This window comes from Ursus americanus, chromosome 23, assembly GCF_024610735.1.
Source record: "Ursus americanus isolate L20-20 chromosome 23, mUrsAme1.1.p, whole genome shotgun sequence".
Classification (NCBI taxonomy): domain Eukaryota; kingdom Metazoa; phylum Chordata; class Mammalia; order Carnivora; family Ursidae; genus Ursus; species Ursus americanus.
Window position 1 is genome coordinate 17,992,071 of NC_142149.1, and position 18,590 is coordinate 18,010,660.

Here is an 18,590-nt window from a genome sequence, read left to right on the forward strand (position 1 = left end):
CACCTATTTCCAATTTTAGCTAATGGTACCACTGTGCTACCAGCCAGCCCGGCACCAAAGGTTTCAATTACTTTGACCCTCTCTACCACATGCAGTTACTAATCTAGCAAGGGCTAGGATTTTGAGCTGTGTGCTGAGGTGTTGAATTATGAGGGGAACAGAGGAGCTGAAAGGATTCTGGGATGGCACAGGATAGCTGGGCAGGGGGCGCCTGAGTGGCTCAGTCAATTAGGCATCTGCCTTTGGCTCAAGTCATGATCCCGAGGTCCTGGGATCGAGCCCCGCATTGGGCTCCCTGCTCGACAGGGAGTCTGCTTCTCTGTCTCTCCTTACTTGTGCTCACTCTGTCTCAAATAAAATCTTAAAAAAAAAAAAAAGAAAAAAAAGAAAAGCCGAGCAGGATAAGATGGTGGTTAAGTTTGGTTAAAAAATATAGAGCAAAAGGAGAATGTGGCAGTCTTTACACTGAGCAGATCTCTTGAATTTCCTTCCTGAGAACCCGCTTTTTTGGGGAAGACCTGCAGTGCCAATGAGACTTGGCACTCCTCTTCCTGTTCATCCAGAGAAAATTACCTTCATTGCCTTTCTGCTCAAAACTGTTCTTTTGTCTTTCCACCGTGTGACTCCATGTTTGCATCTTCCAGCCTCGGTGCATACTCCCATTCAGTCCGTCTGTCAGCAATGCCTACTAGTTGTTGGGCTCTTGGCTAGGCGCTGGGGCCGCAGAAAGGAACCTTGCTCTCAGGGGAGTCATGGACACAATCATGTCCATGAATGGACCATGACTAAACAGCGTGGTCAGTGCTGTGGCCACATGTGTCAACTTTAGAGTGCCAGCCTGAGGAATCGAGGGAGGCTTCCCTAGGCAATGAGCCCACTAGAATTAAGTCTTGGTTGGACAAGAGCTATGTCACCCAAGGAAGAGTGAGGGTCTGCCTTCGACTGAACACCTGGTGTGTAGTCCCAGAGCCTGTGAGCCAGCATACCCTGGACTCCACTCTGTCCCCATCTCCTTTCCCCTTCACCACCCCTCACCAGTACCGGCTGCTCTGCTGTGGCTACACTAAGACTGGGCTTGAGACGGAGGGAGAGTGAGACAGCTTGCAACACCAAGACCCTGGAAGGAGGAAGTGGGTAAGTGCCTTATCCAAAAGGATATAGCAGCCTCAAGTCTTATCAGGGGACAGCAGCTTCCTTTCTCCTTCCTCCACCTCTGACCAAGTCACAGTGGGCCACAGCAATGTGGGCAGCTGTGAGGGGGGGACGAAGGGCTGTAAATGGCTAGAGTGGAGGTGTACGGACCAGTGCACGGTTACGCTACCCCAAGCAGAAAGGAATGGTGGCTCAGACTAGCGTGGTAGTAGAAATGTGAAGATTCAAGGGACATAGTTGAGAGGCAGGACCAACGGGACTTGGTGATAAACTACTCGCAGGAAAAGGGAGGAGTCATGGCTTTCAGCCATTAGCATACACCCCCAGGGTGGCCTCACCCCCTTCCTGGCAATCCAAGAAACCATATGGTTCCAGGGCCTATAGCCCTTTCCTCTGCCTACCGCTCAGCAAGTGGGTTCCAGTTAGATAAGAAAGGCCTTCCCGTGGTGGAGACTGAAAGGAAGAGGAAGGAGCTAGCCCATTCCTGCCTAGGAGGTTGTGGGAGAAGGAAGATGGCCAGAGCTGTGTGTCCCCTTCATGCCCTCTGGCTTCTGGAGTGGGTGCAGCTGCTCTTGGGACCTGGTGCCATCCCTGCAGCCTGGGCCTTGAACCTGGACCCAGTGCAACTCACCTTGTACACAGGCCCCAATGGCAGCCACTTCGGGTTTGCTCTGGACTTCTACAAGGACAACCATGGGAGGTGAGCCTGGGGTGAAGTTGGGTGTCGGAAGAGAGGATTCCCCCATCATCACCACTTCTGTGAAACTCAAGCTCCCCATTTGTTACAGAGGTTGAGCAAAGCTCTACTCAGACTGGGTTCTTTTTAGGAATACTGACAGGAACTAGCTCAGGTAAGGGTGTCAGTGACAGGGGCAAGTGGGGAGGTGGGCACCAAAACTACAGCAAGAACAAAGGGAAGATAAAAGTTGATGCCTGATTTTTTACCCTCAAGGGTCAGTTTTATAACCTACCCCACCTTGGTCTCCTCAAAATACAGAGAGGAGCACATGCTTAAATTGACTGCAAAACTGTCTACCCACTCCCACCTTGCTTTTCTATTCCATGGCCCTCAACCCCATCAAAATTGCAGATATTTGAAAAGAAACAATAGAGCATTAATGGTTGGGCTTAGTCAGCTGGGGAATCAGACTTCCAAGATTAGAGTCCTGGTTCTTTCTCTTTATAGTAACTACCCTGTACTAGTCACTTATTGGGGTAGCTGCTGTGATGCCAGCCTCTGGGGATGGCAGACAGCCTTAGGTATCTGCCTCTTGGGGGATTTCCTCTGCCAAAGAGAGTCACCTCCCCCAAAGTCCCCTTTCCAATGTGGCCTACGACCAGTGACTGATCAATGAGGGGTGCGGAGGCAGGAGAGAGGTGTAAGGGTCTGACATTCTCACCTCAAATTGGGATGGTTCCGAGGGGCCCTTCTAGCTCCAGAGCTCCCAGGATGTTGGCCCGTGGCTGTCACTGAACCTGAATCTGCACCATACTCCTTTCTCTGCCCACTCCTGCTTCTCTCCCTTTCTTTCTTTTGTTTTTTCTTTCTTTCTTCCTTCCTTTCTTTCTTTCTCTTTTTCTTTCTTTCTTCCTTTCTTCCTTTCTTTCTTTCTTTCTTTCTTTCTTTCTTTCTTTCTTTCTTTCTTTCTTTCTTTCTTTCCTTTTTTCTTTTCTTTTTTTTAAGATTTTATTTATTTATTTGTCAGAGAGAGAGAGAACACAAGCAGGGGGACTGGCAGGCAGAGGGAGAAGCAGGCTCCCTGCTGAGCAAGGAGCCCAGTGTGAGACTGGATCCTAGGACCCTGGGATCATGACCTGAGCCGAAGGCAGACACTTAACTGACTGAGCCGCCCAGGCGTCCCTTTCCCTTTCTTTTTACAGACATTGGCCTCATAGTCATTACTTAAATATCCTGTGAACTAAAGGGGGAAAAAAGTGTAGCAGGGGTTTTTTTGTTTGTTTTGAGTACTTGTTACATGTTACTTGGCTGGTACCATGCAAAAATGTCCCTCATATATTTATTTCATTTGCTTCTGACATGGGTTGGTATTGTCCCCAGTTTATATATGGTAGAACTATAGTTTGAACCTAGATCTGCGAAGGTCCTCAGTGATATATCAGTACCCCACTTCAGAGGTGCTCAGAAGCTTCCCTAATTCTTCACCATTAAAACTAGCTCTCAGGAAGGTATCTGGTAACAGTCTGAAGTTCTAGGGAGCATGCAAACACCTGACTTTCGGTGTGGGGCACAGGGTGGGGGTTATGGAGTGTGGATGGTGTGCAGAGCTTACTAGGTCTTTCTCAGCAAGGATGACAAACTCTTCATATTCAAATCAAACCAAATGGTTATAGTAGCAGCTTTACCCTTTACTTGCTGCATTACTTCAGGCACGTGGTTCCCCCATTGGGAGACAGTTTCATTGGCCATAAACGAAAAGGCTGCCCTCCGTGGTCTGTGATGTCTCGTTGAGGGAAGAGGACCCCGTGCCCTCCAAGGCACACTGCCCTTCTGGATAGTGCTCTCAGCGCGGGCCCCCGGGCATGTGGTTCCTCGGGATCCGGGATCCGCACCGCGCTCACCCAGCTTTCCTACGCAGAGTGGCCATCGTGGTGGGCGCCCCGCGGACCCTGGGCCCCAGCCAGGAGGAGACAGGCGGCGTTTTCCTGTGCCCCTGGAAGGCCGAGGGCAGCCAGTGCACCTTGCTGCCCTTCGACCTCAGTGAGTCCAGCGCAAGGAAGGATAAGGAGGGGCTACCGGAAGCGTGGACAGCCGGGCTTCAGCGCCCCACCTTTCTTGTGCCCTCCAGATGATGAGACCAGACACGTAGGCTCCCACACCTTCCAAACCTTCAAGTCCCGACAAGGATTGGGGGCGTCGGTCGTCAGCTGGAACGACAACATTGTGGTGGGCACCGCGGAACGGGGCACAGAGAGCAATCGGGGGCAGGGACACGTGGAGGGGGGGAGCCCGAGTCCCGCCGGTTCCCCACTCTCCTGTGGCCCTGCTCCAGGCCTGCGCCCCCTGGCAGCACTGGAACGCCCTAGAAAAGACCGAAGAGGCTGAGAAGACGCCCGTAGGCGGCTGCTTCGTGGCTCAGCTCCAGAACGGCCACCGCGCGGAGTACTCGCCCTGTCGGGCTAACACCATGAGCCAGGTTTACGTGAAAAATGGCTTTAGTGAGTTCAGCTCTCCGTTTTCTCCTCCAGCTCGCGGCCCCTTAGCTCCGCCCTCAACCTGACACCGCCCGGGGCGCCCCCCAGGCCACGCATCCCCCTTGGCCCAGCTCCTAGCCCCGCCCCGCGTGGCCCCGCCCAGGCCCCGCCCCAAGTCCGGATGCACCCTCCTAGATCCGCCCCCTCGCTGACCGCTCCTCGTTCGCTCCACTAGGAGACGACCGGCGCTACTGCGAAGCGGGCTTCAGCTCCGCGGTTACTCAGGCGAGTAGCGAGCCTAAGCGGCGTGGGGGCGGCTCCGAACCAGGGTTCCCTCTCACATCCAGGGCTTCCCTTTCAGGCTGGAGAGCTGGTGCTTGGGGCCCCGGGAGGCTATTTTTTCTTAGGTACCTGCCCGTCTGTACTCCTCCCTCCCTTCTCTGGGCCTGGGGAGACCCCAGGAGTCTGGGCCCCCACACCCGCTGTCCCTCGCGCCCTAGGTCTCCTGGCCCGGGCTCCCATTGCCAGTATCGTCTCGAGTTACCGCCCAGGCACCCTCTTGTGGCACGTGCCCTTCCAGAGCTTCACCTTCGACTACAGCAAGCCAGAGTACTACGACGGCTACCGGGGTAACCCTGGCACCTCTCTTCTAGGCCTCCCCGCACTCTCACCGCCCACTCCGCCAGTCAGGTCCTGCCCCTGCGGGAGCGCCCCCACGCCAACTCGGGGGCCAACCCCAGCACCTAGAGCGCCTCCACCCTCTGCTCCCACAGCTCCCCCGCCACCGCCCAACTCCCATATGCCCCCGCTTACCTTTCCCACCCTGGATTCTCTGCGCAGCCTAGGGCAGGTCATGGCTTCAGTTTTCGCATCAACACAATGCAGGGTTTGGACTGGGTGGTCTCTGAGTCCCCTTCTTCCTCGCCCTTGGCCCTCTCCTTGCTTCGCCCTCCCAGAAAGATTAATTCGGCTGTGTCTTCAGGGTACTCGGTGGCCGTGGGAGAGTTCGACGGGGATCTCAACACTACAGGCAAGAAATCCGTTTAGGGGCAAAGGTTGGGGAGCCCAGCCCAGGGAGAAGCACTTCCAAGCCCCGCACTTGGTTCGGGGTGGGAAGGGGCTTGTTTCGAAGGACCTCATTCACTGGGGTCTGGCTCTCCCCAGAGTATGTCCTCGGTGCCCCCACCTGGAGCTGGACCCTGGGAGCGGTGAGTGCCCCCTGTCCCCACATCCCAAAGCCCCGACCCCACTCCTCAGCCTCACCAGCCCCCTAAACCTCCTGCCCTTTCCCACCCGGAACCGAAGGTGGAAATTTTGAACTCGTGCGTTCTCGGTGCAGGTGGAAATTTTGAACTCGTACCACCAGACGCTGTACAAGCTGCATGGAGAGCAGGTGGAGGCCCGTCCCAGTGGGGGTGGCCGACGCTGGGGAATTGGAAACCTAAAATATTCCACGGGGTGTGGGGTGTAATGTGTAAGAGAGGGTGCCTGTCTGGGGGCGGGAATTAACTACTCCTCGTCTTCCTGCAGATGGCTTCGTATTTTGGACACTCGGTGACCGTCACTGATGTCAACGGAGACGGGTGAGGGGCGCCCCATCCCCACCCGTTTGGGTCCCCAATCACCAGAGGGGTTGATTCCTCTCGGTCTCCTCCTTTCCTCGCCCACTCCCACGTGACGACCACCGAGGGGAGTGGGAGGGAGAGAATGGAGTGGGCGAGATTTGGCCCAGGCCGGCAGCATCCCCTTAGCCAACACCACGGCACCGCGCATCTGGCCTGCAGGAGGCACGACCTGCTTGTGGGCGCGCCACTGTACATGGAGAGCCGCGCTGACCGCAAACTGGCCGAGGTGGGGCGCGTGTACTTGTTCCTGCAGCCTCGAGGTCACCACGTGCTGGGCGCCCCCAGCCTCCTGCTGACCGGCACACAGCTCTACGGGCGGTTTGGCTCGGCCATCGCGCCTCTGGGCGACCTCGATCGGGATGGCTACAACGGTAAGGGAACTGAGGAGCCCCACTTGCTGCAGAGTGGTTAACAGCCACAGCAAAGACCACGGATTTGACCAGAGAGCAGGGGAAGCCAGGGAAGGGGGCTTTTCGGGAGAAGGGTTGAAAGAGAACAATTAGGATTTGTTTGTATTCTTGGTCCAGGCAAGAGGTGGTGACCGCCTGGGTGTGAATTTTGGCAGTGGAGCTGGAGATGGGGTGATTTCACAGATATTTAGTACCTGGACTATTAGGACTTGATGGGTGGCTGGCTGTGGAGCTGAGAGAGAGCGAGGGCTTGAGGACGTGTTGGTGCCTTCACTGCCTGGAACTCAGGCCAAGTAGCAGGTCTGGGGAGGGGAGGGTGGAGATCAGCAGTTCAGCTCTGGGTATGTTTGACCTTGAAGGGTTTGGGGGCATTAGGCAGACATCCAGAGAACAGTTGCATGTGCCTTCCCCACTCACACCAGAGAGTTCCAAGTGGGAGACAGGGGCTTGGGGAGGGTGGACGAGGTCCCGGGCACCTGTGAAGTGAGAAGAGGCATAGGACAAAGCCCTGGGGAGCAAGAGCATTTAGGGGAGTCCCAGAAGAAGTGAGTCTAGAAAGGAGACAGGAGGGGCGCCTGGGTGGCGCAGCCGTTAAGCGTCTGCCTTCGGCTCAGGGCGTGATCCTGGCGATCTGGGATCGAGCCCCACATCAGGCTCCTCTGCTGTGAGCCTGCTTCTTCCTCTCCCACTCCCCCTGCTTGTGTTCCCTCTCTCGCTGGCTGTCTCTCTCTGTCAAATAAATAAAATCTTAAAAAAAAAAAAAAAAGAAAGGAGACAGGAGTGTCCAGAGAAGTAGGAGGGAAACCAAGAGATCTCATGGCCCTGAACTGAAAGGAAGAGAATGCTCTGAGCAGGAAGAAGGGGGTCAGCGGCTCCCGATGCTGCTGAAAGACATCCTTAGATGGTGTTGGAGAAGTCTCCGCGGGCTTTAGCAAGAAGGAGGTCATTGGTGACAGCGAGAGGAAACTGATTCAAGGCTGGGCAGGGAGAGAAGTCAGAATGCCATGGGACAAGGTAGGAATGGAAGTGAAGAATTGGAGGCAGCCAGTGTAGACAGCTCTTTCAACCAGTTTGTGAAAGGACGAAAGAAAAGAGACAAAGAGAGAGAGAGAAAGAAAGAAAAGAAAAAGAGAGAAAGAAAAAAAGAAAGAAAAAGAAAAGAAAAGAAAGAGAAAAAAGAAAAAGGGAGAGATGATTCCTGAAAGGAGATGAGGGTCAAGAGGAGGTTATTCTAATTGCAAAGCGTATGGAGTAGGTTGAATGTGGAGAAAATGATCTTGTGGGGAAACAGGGTGGTGAAGGAAGTGAGCCGAAGGAGGGTCCCTGTGATGCTCTGAGGAGAAGGCTGGGTTGGGATATTAGCCTGGAGACAGGGTATAGGAGTTGGGGAAAGTGGGTTCGGACTCAGCACAACAGTTGGGCTGCTTCTCTTTGTGAAGGAGGTAGGGGGCTGGGAGTTTGAAGAAAGTTTGAAATAGGTGCTGAGCAGGGTGGGGGAGGGGGTGGGCTGACAGCCCTCAGCTCTGCTGGGCAGCACCTTGGTCCCTAGTTTAGATGCGCGGTCAGGAATCCCTGGGGCCCAATCTGCTGAGGTCTGGCCAGGCTGGCTGAAGACTGCTAATGGGGTAAGACGGCAGAGGATAGGACCAGGGCGATGGAATGGTCAGAAATAAGCGAAGTGATGAAGACATTGAAGTTCTGGGGGGGGGGGGCAGAGCCTGGGGATGAGACTGGTGGGGGGGGGTCTTAATTGAATGAATTCCATGTAACTCAATCAGAAAAATCGAGAGATTTTTTTTAAAGGAAAAAAGGTACATAGAAAACAAAGTTAGAAGACAGAGGAAAGAGAGTTACAACATATATATAAAAGATCTTATTCCTGGGGCGCCTGGGTGGCTCAGTTGGTTAAGCGGCTGCCTTTGGCTCAGGTCATGATGGGGTCCTGGGATCAAGCCCCTGTCGGGCTGCCTGCTCAGTGAGGAGCTTGCTTCTCCCTTTCCCTCTAGCTCCACCTGTTTGTGCTCTCTCTCTCTCTCTCAAATAAATAAATAAAATATTTTTTTAAAAAAGATCTTATTCCTGTCACATGTAAAGAACTCTTTTTTTTTTAAGATTTTATTTATTTAAGAGAAAGAGCATGAATGGGGGGGGCGGGCAGAGGGAGAGGGACAAGCAGGCTTCCTGCTGAGCAGGGAGCCAGATGCGGGGCTCGATCCCAGTCACTACCCGAGCTGAAGGCAGATGCTTAACCGGCTGAGCCACCCAGGTGCCCCACACATAAAGAACTCTCACAAATTAATAAGATTATGATGATTTACAAATACATTTTCAAGAGCGATCTTAAAAGTTACTAGTGATGACAAGTCCATAGTGTGGCTCTGAGTTTGCATGGTGGAATTGAAATGGGGTGAAGAGGGGGTGCCAGGGTGGCTCAGTTGGTTAAGCGTCTGACTCTCGATTTTGGCTCGGGTCATGATCTCAGGGTCATAGGATCAAACCCCGAGTTGGGCTCCGTGCTGGGCGTGGAGCTTGCTTGGAATTCTCGCTCTCCTTCTCCCTCTGCCCCTCCTGCTCGAGCACGAACACGCATTCTCTCTCTCTCTCTAAAATAAATAAAACCTTTTTTTTAAAAAAGAAAGAAAAGGGGTGAAGTTCCCTAGGGGAGGAGGGGGCCACTCTTGGTTACTTAATCTTCTGGGACTCAGTTTTTTCATGGGAATAATAATGCCTGAAATCATGTCAATATATTTTTCTCAATAGGTACCAAGGGCTGCTACAGTTTTTATGTTAATCCTACTTGGTGGGTCTCTTTCATACTCAGCTGTAAACTCCTGGAGGGCAGGGCAGCTGCCTCCTTGACACCGACTTTGGCATTCCCTGCTGGTCCCCTGGAATCTGCTGGAAGGGGGAGCTCAGGGCCACCTGGATAAGAAACAGAAATTGGAGAAAATGATAGCAAATGGCCACTCCCCTTTTGTTGCTCCTTCCAGATGTTGCAGTGGCCGCCCCCTACGGAGGTCCCAGTGGTCGGGGCCAAGTGCTGGTGTTCCTGGGTCAGAGTGAGGGGCTGAGCTCACGCCCCTCCCAGATCCTGGACAGCCCCTTTCCGGCAGGCTCCGGCTTCGGCTTCTCCCTGCGAGGTGCCACAGACATCGATGACAATGGATACCCAGGTGCCCCTGGCATGCCTCCAGCTAGCCAAGAAGGGATCTTGGGCATTAGCTGGAGATGCTGAAAGACACAGTCAGGGGCCCGTGCCCCACTGAGTGTTCTGACGCATCTGTGAGCCTGGGAGGGCAGGGGAGGCCAGGTCGAAACGCCAGTGGGGAAAATGGTGTAGGGAAACCACGGGAAAGATGAGATGAAGACCCCGTGCCTCCTCTAACTGCTGATTCTGACCCCTCCGATATCTGTAGACCTACTGGTGGGAGCTTATGGGGCCAACAAGGTGGCTGTGTACAGGTGAGAGCTGGCTCCAGGGGCATGGTGGGGGAGGGTACTCACCATCCGAGGATACTGGGCCAGGAGGGCCCACAATGGCAGGCCTCCCCCTGTCCCACCAGAGCTCAGCCAGTGGTGATGGCCAGTGTCCAGCTGCTGGTACAAGATTCGCTGAATCCTGCTGTGAAGAACTGTGTCCTGCCCCAGACCCAGACACTCGTGAGCTGGTGAGGAGACCGAGGGCATAGGCCGGGCAAGGTCTGGGACCTTGAGGAGCCCTGGCCCCTGAGCCCAACTCGTATCTTTGCAGCTTTAACATACAGATGTGTGTAGGAGCCACTGGGCACAACATTCCTCAGCAGCTGCGTGAGTGTCGTCATGGGGACAGAAGGGAGGTGGGTCTGGGCTCCCCTGGAGGCTGGCCAGGGAGACCCTGACGCTCCCCGCTTGCCTTGCCAGCCCTAAGTGCCGAGCTGCAGCTGGACCGGCAGAAGCCGCGCCAGGGCCGGCGGGTGCTGCTGCTGAATTCCCAACTGGCGGGCACCACGCTGCATCTGGACCTGGGCGGGAGGCAGAGCCCCATCTGCCACACCACCGTGGCCTTCCTCCGAGTACACCCGGGCTGGGGACGGGAAGGGCTGGCTGTGCAAGCCTGTGCCTCCAGCCCTGCGTCATGGGCTGAGTGCTGCGGGCACGGGGGTGGTCCGTGGGACATGTGTGGCAGGGTGCATGGTCTGACTCTTGTCCCCCCTCCAGGACGAGGCCGACTTCCGGGACAAGCTGAGCCCCATTGTGCTCAGCTTCAATGTGTCCTTGCAGCCCAGGAAGGATGGAGTAGCCCCTGGTCTCGTGCTGCATGGAGACACGCATGTCCAGGAGCAGGTAGGGACGGGGGATGGGAACAGGCAAAGGAGGAGCAGGACCCCTGCCAGAAAGTCAGGGTTAGGAGGGCGCCTGGGTGGCACAGCGGTTAAGCGTCTGCCTTCGGCTCAGGGCGTGATCCCGGCGTTCTGGGATCGAGCCCCACATCAGGCTCCTCCACTATGAGCCTGCTTCTTCCTCTCCCACTCCCCCTGCTTGTGTTCCCTCTCTCGCTGGCTGTCTCTATCCTGTCGAATAAATAAATAAAATCTTTAAAAAAAAAAAAAAGAAAGTCAGGGTTAGGGTTAGTGTCCAAGTCCTAACGGGAACCCCAAAACCTTGATGTCACCTCTCATCTTGGTTGTCACTCTAAACCTTACTGAAAACCCCCAAATCTCAAAACTCCTTAAACCCTGATCCAAGCCCCAAGTATTGTTGATGTCACCTGTGAACGGTGACAAACCCATAAACCCTGATGTCACCATCCTGACATCTTCCCAAACCCCGATGCAAATCCCGAAGTCGTGACGTCAGCTCCAAACTCCTTTTCCTTCTCGGAACTTCTAATTCCCTACGTCCTGACGTGACCCCCGAAGTTCACATGTCCCCCACTCGCCCTCACACCTTGACGTGCCTCTTCCAGACGCGCATCATCCTGGACTGTGGGGAAGATGACCTGTGTGTGCCCCAGCTCCAGCTCACCGCCAGCGTGTGAGGAGCCCGTTTGCCCCGTGACACCCCTTCACCACCTGGGGACTGATGCTCTGTCCTCACCCCCCCACCCCAGACCCTGGGCCTGGGCCTGGCCTCCTCGGCTTTACTCCTTTCTCCCCATAGGGCAGGCTCCCCACTCCTCATTGGAGCCGATAACGTGCTGGAACTGCAAATGGACGCAGCGAACGAGGGTGAGGGGGCCTACGAGGCCGAGCTGGCCGTGCACCTGCCCCCAGGCGCCCACTACATGCGGGCCGTCAGCAACGTCGAGGTGAGGTCCCGCCGCGGGGGCATTCCCGGCGGCCGGGGGGTGCGAGAACCTTGCCTCCCGTTCTCCACCTGAGAGCCCCCACTTCTCTTAGGCATTGCTGTAAAAGCTGTGATTTTTTTTTTTTTTTAATTCGGAAAAGGAGTACTTGCTAATAGCATAAAATACAAGGACTACTATACAAACCAAAAGTGGCTCGGGAAGTAAATGTTAGCAGAAACTTCTGTTAGAAGAACTGTGCTACTGGGAACTTCTGTTAACATTCGGTGGACTTCCTTTCAGTCTTTTTTCTCAGCATCCACAGACACTTACGTGGGCCTGTGTTTTTTTCTTTTATTTTGTTGATGTAGTTTATAACAACAGGATCATGGTCTATGTCGTGTTTTGTGTTTTTTAGTTCCAAAAGTGTCATTGAAAATAATAAGGTGCCTCAGGGATACATAAAGGAGAGTGTGACATCCCTCAAACCCCCACCCTGAGAAGCCCCCCTCTCCACCCTGGCACACAAGTCCCTTCCAGACTTTTCAAGGAAGCTCACGTATATATGGGATACTCCAACCATCTTCTTTCTTGAAACTACCTCCCTGAAGGGCTTTGAGAGACTCATCTGTAACCAGAAGAAGGAGAATGAGACCAAGATGGTACTGTGTGAGCTGGGCAACCCCATGAAGAGGAATGCCCGGGTGAGGCCCCAAGGCGTGGGTACTGGGTCTGCTCCGCCAGGGGCTCAGACATAGCTGAGTTTTAGGGGCTGGGCTTGGAGTCCTATAACTCTTGGCCGGAGTCCTGGTCCTCACACTCCCTGTGTTCTTGGCTGAGTGGCTTTCCCTCTCTGTGGGCTTCTGAGATAAGGATGGGGACTTGGAGGACGGGAACTAGAGGCCACGTGCGTACAAGACTGCCCAGACTGGGCATCTGGGCCGTGACTTTGGCCCTCCTTGTCTCTCAGATAGGAATCACAATGTTGGTGAGTGTGGAGAACCTAGAAGAGGCTGGGGAGCACGTGTCCTTCTGGCTGCAGACCAGAAGGTACTGGACTGGGGAACATTCCTACCTACCAGCCCTCCCCTGGCTGATCCTGATGCAGACACCCTCAGATGCCCTCCTTCCAGAAGGGTCTTCTGGGATGCCCACTCTTCGGACTTCCCCGTTCCCTTTCTTCCCCCAGAGACTTGTTTCTGAGTCTTGGAGCCCTAGAAGAAGGTCTTTCCCAGGTCTAACTTCAATGTGACCGTGCTGTTTGTGGAGTTAGTGCTTCCTGACCACCCCCCCCCCGAAATTCTGGCCCTGCCCGAGAGTTCTGATGTCCACTGGGCTGGTGTCCCTGACCTGCTTCTCCTTATCCCCTCCCCTCCAGCAAGAACAGCCAGAATCCAAACAGCGAGGCTGTGCTGCTGGATGTCCCAGTCCGGGCAGAGGCCCACGTGGAGCTGCGAGGGTGAGAGCAGGAGCAGATCAGGGAGATGGCGGGCAGAACCCTCAGCTTCAGAGGGCCTTGGGGGAACCCCTACAGGCGAGTGCGCTGATCAAGCTGACCCGGAAGGATTCGGGCCCCGCAGGAACTCCTTTCCAGCGTCCCTGGTGGTGGTGGCCGAAGAAGACAACAGGGAGAACAGCTCCGACATCTGGGGCCCCAAAGTGGAGCACACCTATGAGGTATGAAGGGCCTTCTGGGACCCAGGCTGGGGTGGGGAGGGACCCAGGAGCTACGCCGAGAATGCTGAGCCACCTAACATCCGGCCACCACCACCCACCAGCTTCACAACAATGGCCCCAGCACCATAAGTGGCATCCACCTCAGCCTCTGCCTCCCCGGCCAGTCCCAGCGTTCTGACCTGCTCTACATCCTGGACATAGAGCCCCAGGGGGGGCTTCAGTGCTCCCCCCAGCCTACTCCTAACCCCGACAAGGTGAGAGTCTGGGTGGAAGAAGGAGTTGTGGGTGAGGCCCCAGACCATCAATCAGGGCCCCCCAGCAGGGGGAGGGGGGAGATGAGTGGAGCTCAGAGACCGACTGCTTCTTTGCCTCCCCAGATGAACTGGAGGCTGCCCACCCCCAGCCCTTCCCCCACTTCTCCCGGCCATCACAAGCGGGAGCGCAGACAGGCGTCCCTGCCAGGGTCCAACCAGCCGGCCGGGCTTCAGGATCCCATTCTCCTGGTGAGCTGGCTCCGGGGTCTCCCACTGGGGCCTCCCTGGGGCACAGGGGACAGAGGCTCGGGGAGGCAGGGAGAGGGGCCCGCAGTGTGATGTGGGCCTTGGGTGTTGGTCCCACGGAGTACTCCAGGTGAATATGAAGGGTGGGACTGGTCTTGTGTCTGGGGTGGGGTGGGGGTACTTGAATTTTCAAAGGTTCCCAGCACATTAAAGAAAATGAAGAAATGCCAAAACAGAGTTACAACACTTGTGGGTGTTGAACGCTCTGTGATGACCCACTTCTTCCCGCCCTTTCCCTGCATCTCTGGAACCGTGTGAGCAGCCCATTTAGAGATAACGTCAGAAGCGTGCATCTGAGGCCCTTCCCGAGAAGGAGGCCCGAGCTCCCTGTCCCCCCTTGCCCCTTTCTGTTGTTGGGTCCTTGGGGTGGTGAGGGCTGAGGGGTCCGGGGGCTGGGAACTAACGACGCATCCCCTTAGAGCTGCGACTCCGGGCCGCATACAGTGGTGCAGTGTGAGCTGCGGGAGATGGCACGAGGCCAGCGGGCCATGGTCAGGGTGCTGGCCTTCCTGCAGCTGCCCAGCCTCCAGCAGGTGGGGAGGGGGCACGGGATGCAGGGTGGGGGGCTTCTGGGGGCGGGGACCAAGCTTGCTCTGAGGATAGACGGGGTGGCCAGGAGTGAAGAGGGAGTGAGGGCAAGGCTTACTTTTGAGGGGACAGGCTTAGGCCAGGGGCAGGACTCCGCAGAAGGGAGGCTGGGGCCGGGACTCCTGCAACCAAGAGGCCCGTGTAAATGGCTTTCATCCCATCCCATTCAGAGGCCACTGGATCAGTTCGTGCTGCAGTCGCAAGCTTGGTTCAACGTCTCCTCCCTTCCCTACGCTGTGCCCGCCCTCAGCCTGCCCAGTGGGGAAACTCAGGTGAGTATGGAGCCTGCAGGACCCGCTGTCTTCCCAGGCATCCGCGCCGACAGGGTGGAGGCAGGGCACCCCCGGGTCTGACAGGTGGCACAGGTAGGTGGCTTGCTTGGGGGTCCTCAGCCCACAAGTTTGAGTCTTCCGGAGAGGCAGGTGTAAGGTGACTGAGAAGCCACTGGATTTGCCCTCAGGTGCAGACGCGCCTGCTCCGCGCCTTGGAGGAGAGGGACATTCCCATCTGGTGGGTGCTGGTAGGCGTGCTTGGTGGCCTGCTGTTGCTCATGCTGCTGGTCCTGGCCATGTGGAAGGTGAGGCATGAAGGGGAGAGTGGGGTCCCCAGGTAGGCACAGGCTTGGCCCTGCCCTACTTCCCAGGGAGGCAGAGAGAGATGGTGACCCAGGGTCCATTCACATCTCCACTATTAGAGCGTCATTCTCCAGAGGACCTCCTCCAGGGTACAGACCCCTGGGAGAGTGGCACCTAACATCCTCAGGCCTTTCAGCCTGTTCCCAGCTGAGAGGAAGAGGCACAAGGAGGGAGTCCTGCCTTCAGGAATTCCCTGGCTGCTAAGGAAGACAGGACTTCTCTCCTGCCTCTGTCCTTCCTCCTGACTGAGTTGGGAGACCCAAGTCTGATCCAGACCCTCTGGGGAGACCCTGCTGGGTCACTCCCTCCTCTGCGCCAGGAAGGCTGTGCTCAGACTCACTCAAGTGCTCAAGCCCTAGGAAGCCATGGTGCTTTTAGGGAACATCTTGCATTAGACTTACAGTCACCAAATATGTATCATTGGGCACTTGAGTCACATAGAGACATAATGGCCAATATATAAGAAAAATTCATGGGAGGGGCTCCTGGGTGGCTCAGTTGTTTAAACGTCTGCCTTCAGCTTGGGTCATGATCTTGGGGTCCTGGGATTGAGCCCCACATTGGGCTCCCTGCTCAGCAGGGAGTCTGCTTCTCCCCTCCCTGCTCCTCTTGCTTGTGCTCTCTCTCTCTCTCTCTCTCTCTCTCTCAAATAAATAAATAAATAAACAATCTGAAAAAATAATTCAGGGGAAAAAGCCAAATTAAAAACAAGTAACTTGTTACATGTATTATCGGGACGGGGAAGGCCTCCGTTTACACGCACAGTGGGGTCTGATTGTGCAACAGCTGCTCTGGGACCCACTGATCATCTTTACACCCTGTCCCCGGCCCCTGTGTGCCCCCAGGCTGGCTTCTTCAAGCGCAACCGGCCGCCACTAGAAGAAGATGAGGAGGAGGACTGAGGGGGCAGCCCACGCCCTGTCCTACGAGGAAGGCTCAGGACTGTGCCTGTTCTGCCCTGTCTTCAATGTGCGCCCCCAGCTCTGCTCACCCACGGGTTGGAGCTGTCCCGGGGAGGCCTCCTCGTATTCTCCCGCTCCGGTGAGAACTGGCCACTCCTTTCCCTGCTGCCAAATAAAGAGGCTGAGCCCCAGCCCCCAGCATGCTGCCTCCTCTTGGGTCAGCGAAGAGAAGGGGACCAGGGACAGGTGATGTTTGGAGGGAGGGGCTGGGGCTGGCAGAAGTGTGAACAGTGAGTGTCTCTGCCAGGCAAAGGTTGCAAATTACTGTCTTTGGGGGAGAGTCTGGGAGCAGAGAGTAGGGGTGGAACGGAGGAGAGAGGGTGGCAGAGCCTCCAGGAGAGACTGGGGGGGATGGGGTGTCTGAGGGTGGTCAGGTGGCATGGAGGTTGGGAGCATCAGAGAAGGCAGGCTGGTCCCTGGTGGACAGCTTTAAACAGTATTTTTTTCATGATTTTAGAGGGATAAGCCTCAAGTGAGATTCGGGAACATAACCTGCCTTCCCCATTCCCGTTAAAAAAAAAAAAAAAAAAAAAGAGCCTTTAAAGCCATATTCAGAGTGAGGAGGGGGCAGGGGGGAGGCTGACGAAGCTCTCAGCCTGAAGAAGGCAGCATCACACCAGGGACAGGAGAGCAGGCTTCGCTGTCCGGCTACCCTTCTTCCCCATCAAGGAGAAGGCTCTTCCTTTAGGAAAAACGGCTCCAGGCAGGGAGCTCACAGGAGAGGGAGGAGCGGAAGACAACTCTCCCTTCTCTGCTTGCCAAACTGGAATCCCAGGATAGATGGGGGAGTGGGGGGTCCACCTGGAGTCCTGAGTAATGTGTTGATTCATGGGTTCAGTAAATATTGATGGAGCACCTCCCATGTGCCCGGTACTGTCCCAGTGCCAAGATGGAGCAGTGAGGAAAGCAAAGTACAGACCCCTTGTAGGACTTACATTCAACCAGGGGTAAAGAGGTAAAGAGTAAACATGCACATAAATGTCTGGTCAAAGTAAGGAGATTCTGGTAGAATTACGAGGGACAGGGCTGACATTTTAGGTAGATTGGCAGGGAAGGCCTCTCTGATGCGGTGAGCAGAGAGAGGGATGCCGGAGCCAGGCGGCTGCACAGCAATAGCGTGATCTGGACAGAAAGAGGAGCCCGTGAAAAGGCCCTGGGGTGGGAGCAGGCTTGATGTGTTTAAGTAAAAGCCAGGAGACCCATGGATCGGAGGCCAGCACGGGGTCCAGAGGAGGTCAGGGGTGGGGGAAGGCAGCCAGCACCTTTTGGCCGTGGGTAGGACTTTGGACTAGATGCTAAGTGTTGGGGGAGGCCATTGATGAACAGACTCAGCTCACAAGAGCGGCTGGTATTTGATTTTACCCAAAGGGATAAAAGGTAAATTTTGAGAAGAAAACAATTTGACATCCATGCATGGCAAGTTCCAGAACAGGTTTTTTAGTTGGGTGACTTTTCTTAGGAAAAGATTAAACTGCTGTGATCCTTACACACCAGCCAGACTCCCTCTCCATCCCACTACTGCAATCGGATAGCCCCAGACAGTTGATTTTGATCCAGCAAAGCATTTGGCACTTGCTCTTATAGACAAGACAGAAATGTGAGCTGGATTTAAAACTGAACAATTTTGATAAAGCTGAAGGAGATCTCTGTGAGTTTGTTCCAGAGCTCCATCCTGGCCCTGAGCTGCCTGGTATTGTCCTGAGTCCCTTGAATGGAGGCAGGGAAGCTGCTCTCCACCCTGCAGATGGCTGCTGGCTGCCGGGGAGCTCCAATACAATGGGTGACTGAAGCCGATTCAAGGCAGCCTTGACAGATTGTGAAGTTGGGTTGAAACCAACAAGATGAAATTCACCAGAGATGAGTGCTAAATCCTGTGTGGAGATTGTGAAAAATTGGTTACATAAGAAGAGGACTGGGAAATCTGGCTAGATGGAAATTTATGAGAAAGAAAGAGAGGAAGAGGAAATGAAGGGGAGAGGGAAAGAGAAGAAAGAAAGAGAGAGAGGGAGGGAGGGGAGAAGGAAGGAAGGGAAGGGAAGGGAAGGGAAGGGAAGGAAGGAAGGAAGGAAGGAAGGAAGGAAGGAAGGAAGGAAGGAAGGAAGGGAGGGAGGGAGGAACGGAGTTAGGGAGGGAGGGGAGGGGAGGAAGAGAAAAAGAATCTGGTATCACAAACTCACAACAAGGTCCCCTTAAGTTAGAAGAGGCAACCAGGGGACCCAACCAGGAGAGAAGCCTGCTGTCCTCTAGGGGACAAGGTCCTTGCTCTAGGTATCCAGTCCTCTTTGGGGCACCACATTGTGAGAAGGTGACAGCCAAGGAAAACCAAGAAAGGGATACCAGATTAGTTGAGGATTTGGCCACCCGGAAGCTGAATGAGGATGACAACCAGAAACTGGAAAGCAAGCTTGGCTGGGGCTAGGTCAGCCTTCAAATATGGGGTTCAAATGTAGGGTTCAGTGGCTGAGGAAGAAGGAAAAGACTGCCATTCATGAACCAGAACCAGTGGAACAGACTGGTGATCCTCAGTGAGAGGGAAAGGCCACTTGCATCTCTAGAAGAAATTCC

General features: G+C 55.0%; 1 protein-coding gene across 1 annotated transcript; it reads left to right on the plus strand.

Annotated features, from left to right (window-relative positions):
* Window positions 1-1,515: 1,515 nt before the first annotated feature.
* On the plus strand, window positions 1,516-16,181 carry ITGA2B (integrin subunit alpha 2b). Its single transcript, XM_045814410.2, has 30 exons — window positions 1,516-1,852; window positions 3,750-3,871; window positions 3,960-4,057; window positions 4,164-4,329; window positions 4,541-4,590; window positions 4,667-4,712; window positions 4,806-4,934; window positions 5,288-5,335; window positions 5,470-5,513; window positions 5,645-5,698; window positions 5,836-5,888; window positions 6,090-6,301; window positions 9,331-9,513; window positions 9,757-9,802; window positions 9,904-10,008; window positions 10,092-10,147; window positions 10,241-10,392; window positions 10,538-10,663; window positions 11,286-11,353; window positions 11,480-11,627; window positions 12,215-12,307; window positions 12,574-12,653; window positions 12,982-13,062; window positions 13,184-13,280; window positions 13,382-13,534; window positions 13,658-13,783; window positions 14,260-14,373; window positions 14,599-14,700; window positions 14,889-15,005; window positions 15,909-16,181. The coding sequence occupies exons 1-30, from the start codon at window positions 1,518-1,520 to the stop codon at window positions 15,963-15,965; spliced, it is 3,261 nt and encodes a 1,086-aa protein (XP_045670366.2). The 5' UTR covers window positions 1,516-1,517; the 3' UTR covers window positions 15,966-16,181.
* The last annotated feature ends 2,409 nt before the right edge of the window (window positions 16,182-18,590 follow it).

Excerpts from the sequence above, each read along its gene's own strand:
- ITGA2B (XM_045814410.2), top strand. The coding sequence starts at position 1,518 with ATGGTTCCAGGGCCTATAGCCCTTTCCTCTGCCTACCGCTCAGCAAGT. Across the intron at positions 5,514-5,644 it reads GGAGCTGGACCCTGGGAGCG|GTGGAAATTTTGAACTCGTA; the intron begins GTGAGTGCCCCC and ends TTCTCGGTGCAG. Across the intron at positions 6,302-9,330 it reads CGATCGGGATGGCTACAACG|ATGTTGCAGTGGCCGCCCCC; the intron begins GTAAGGGAACTG and ends TGCTCCTTCCAG.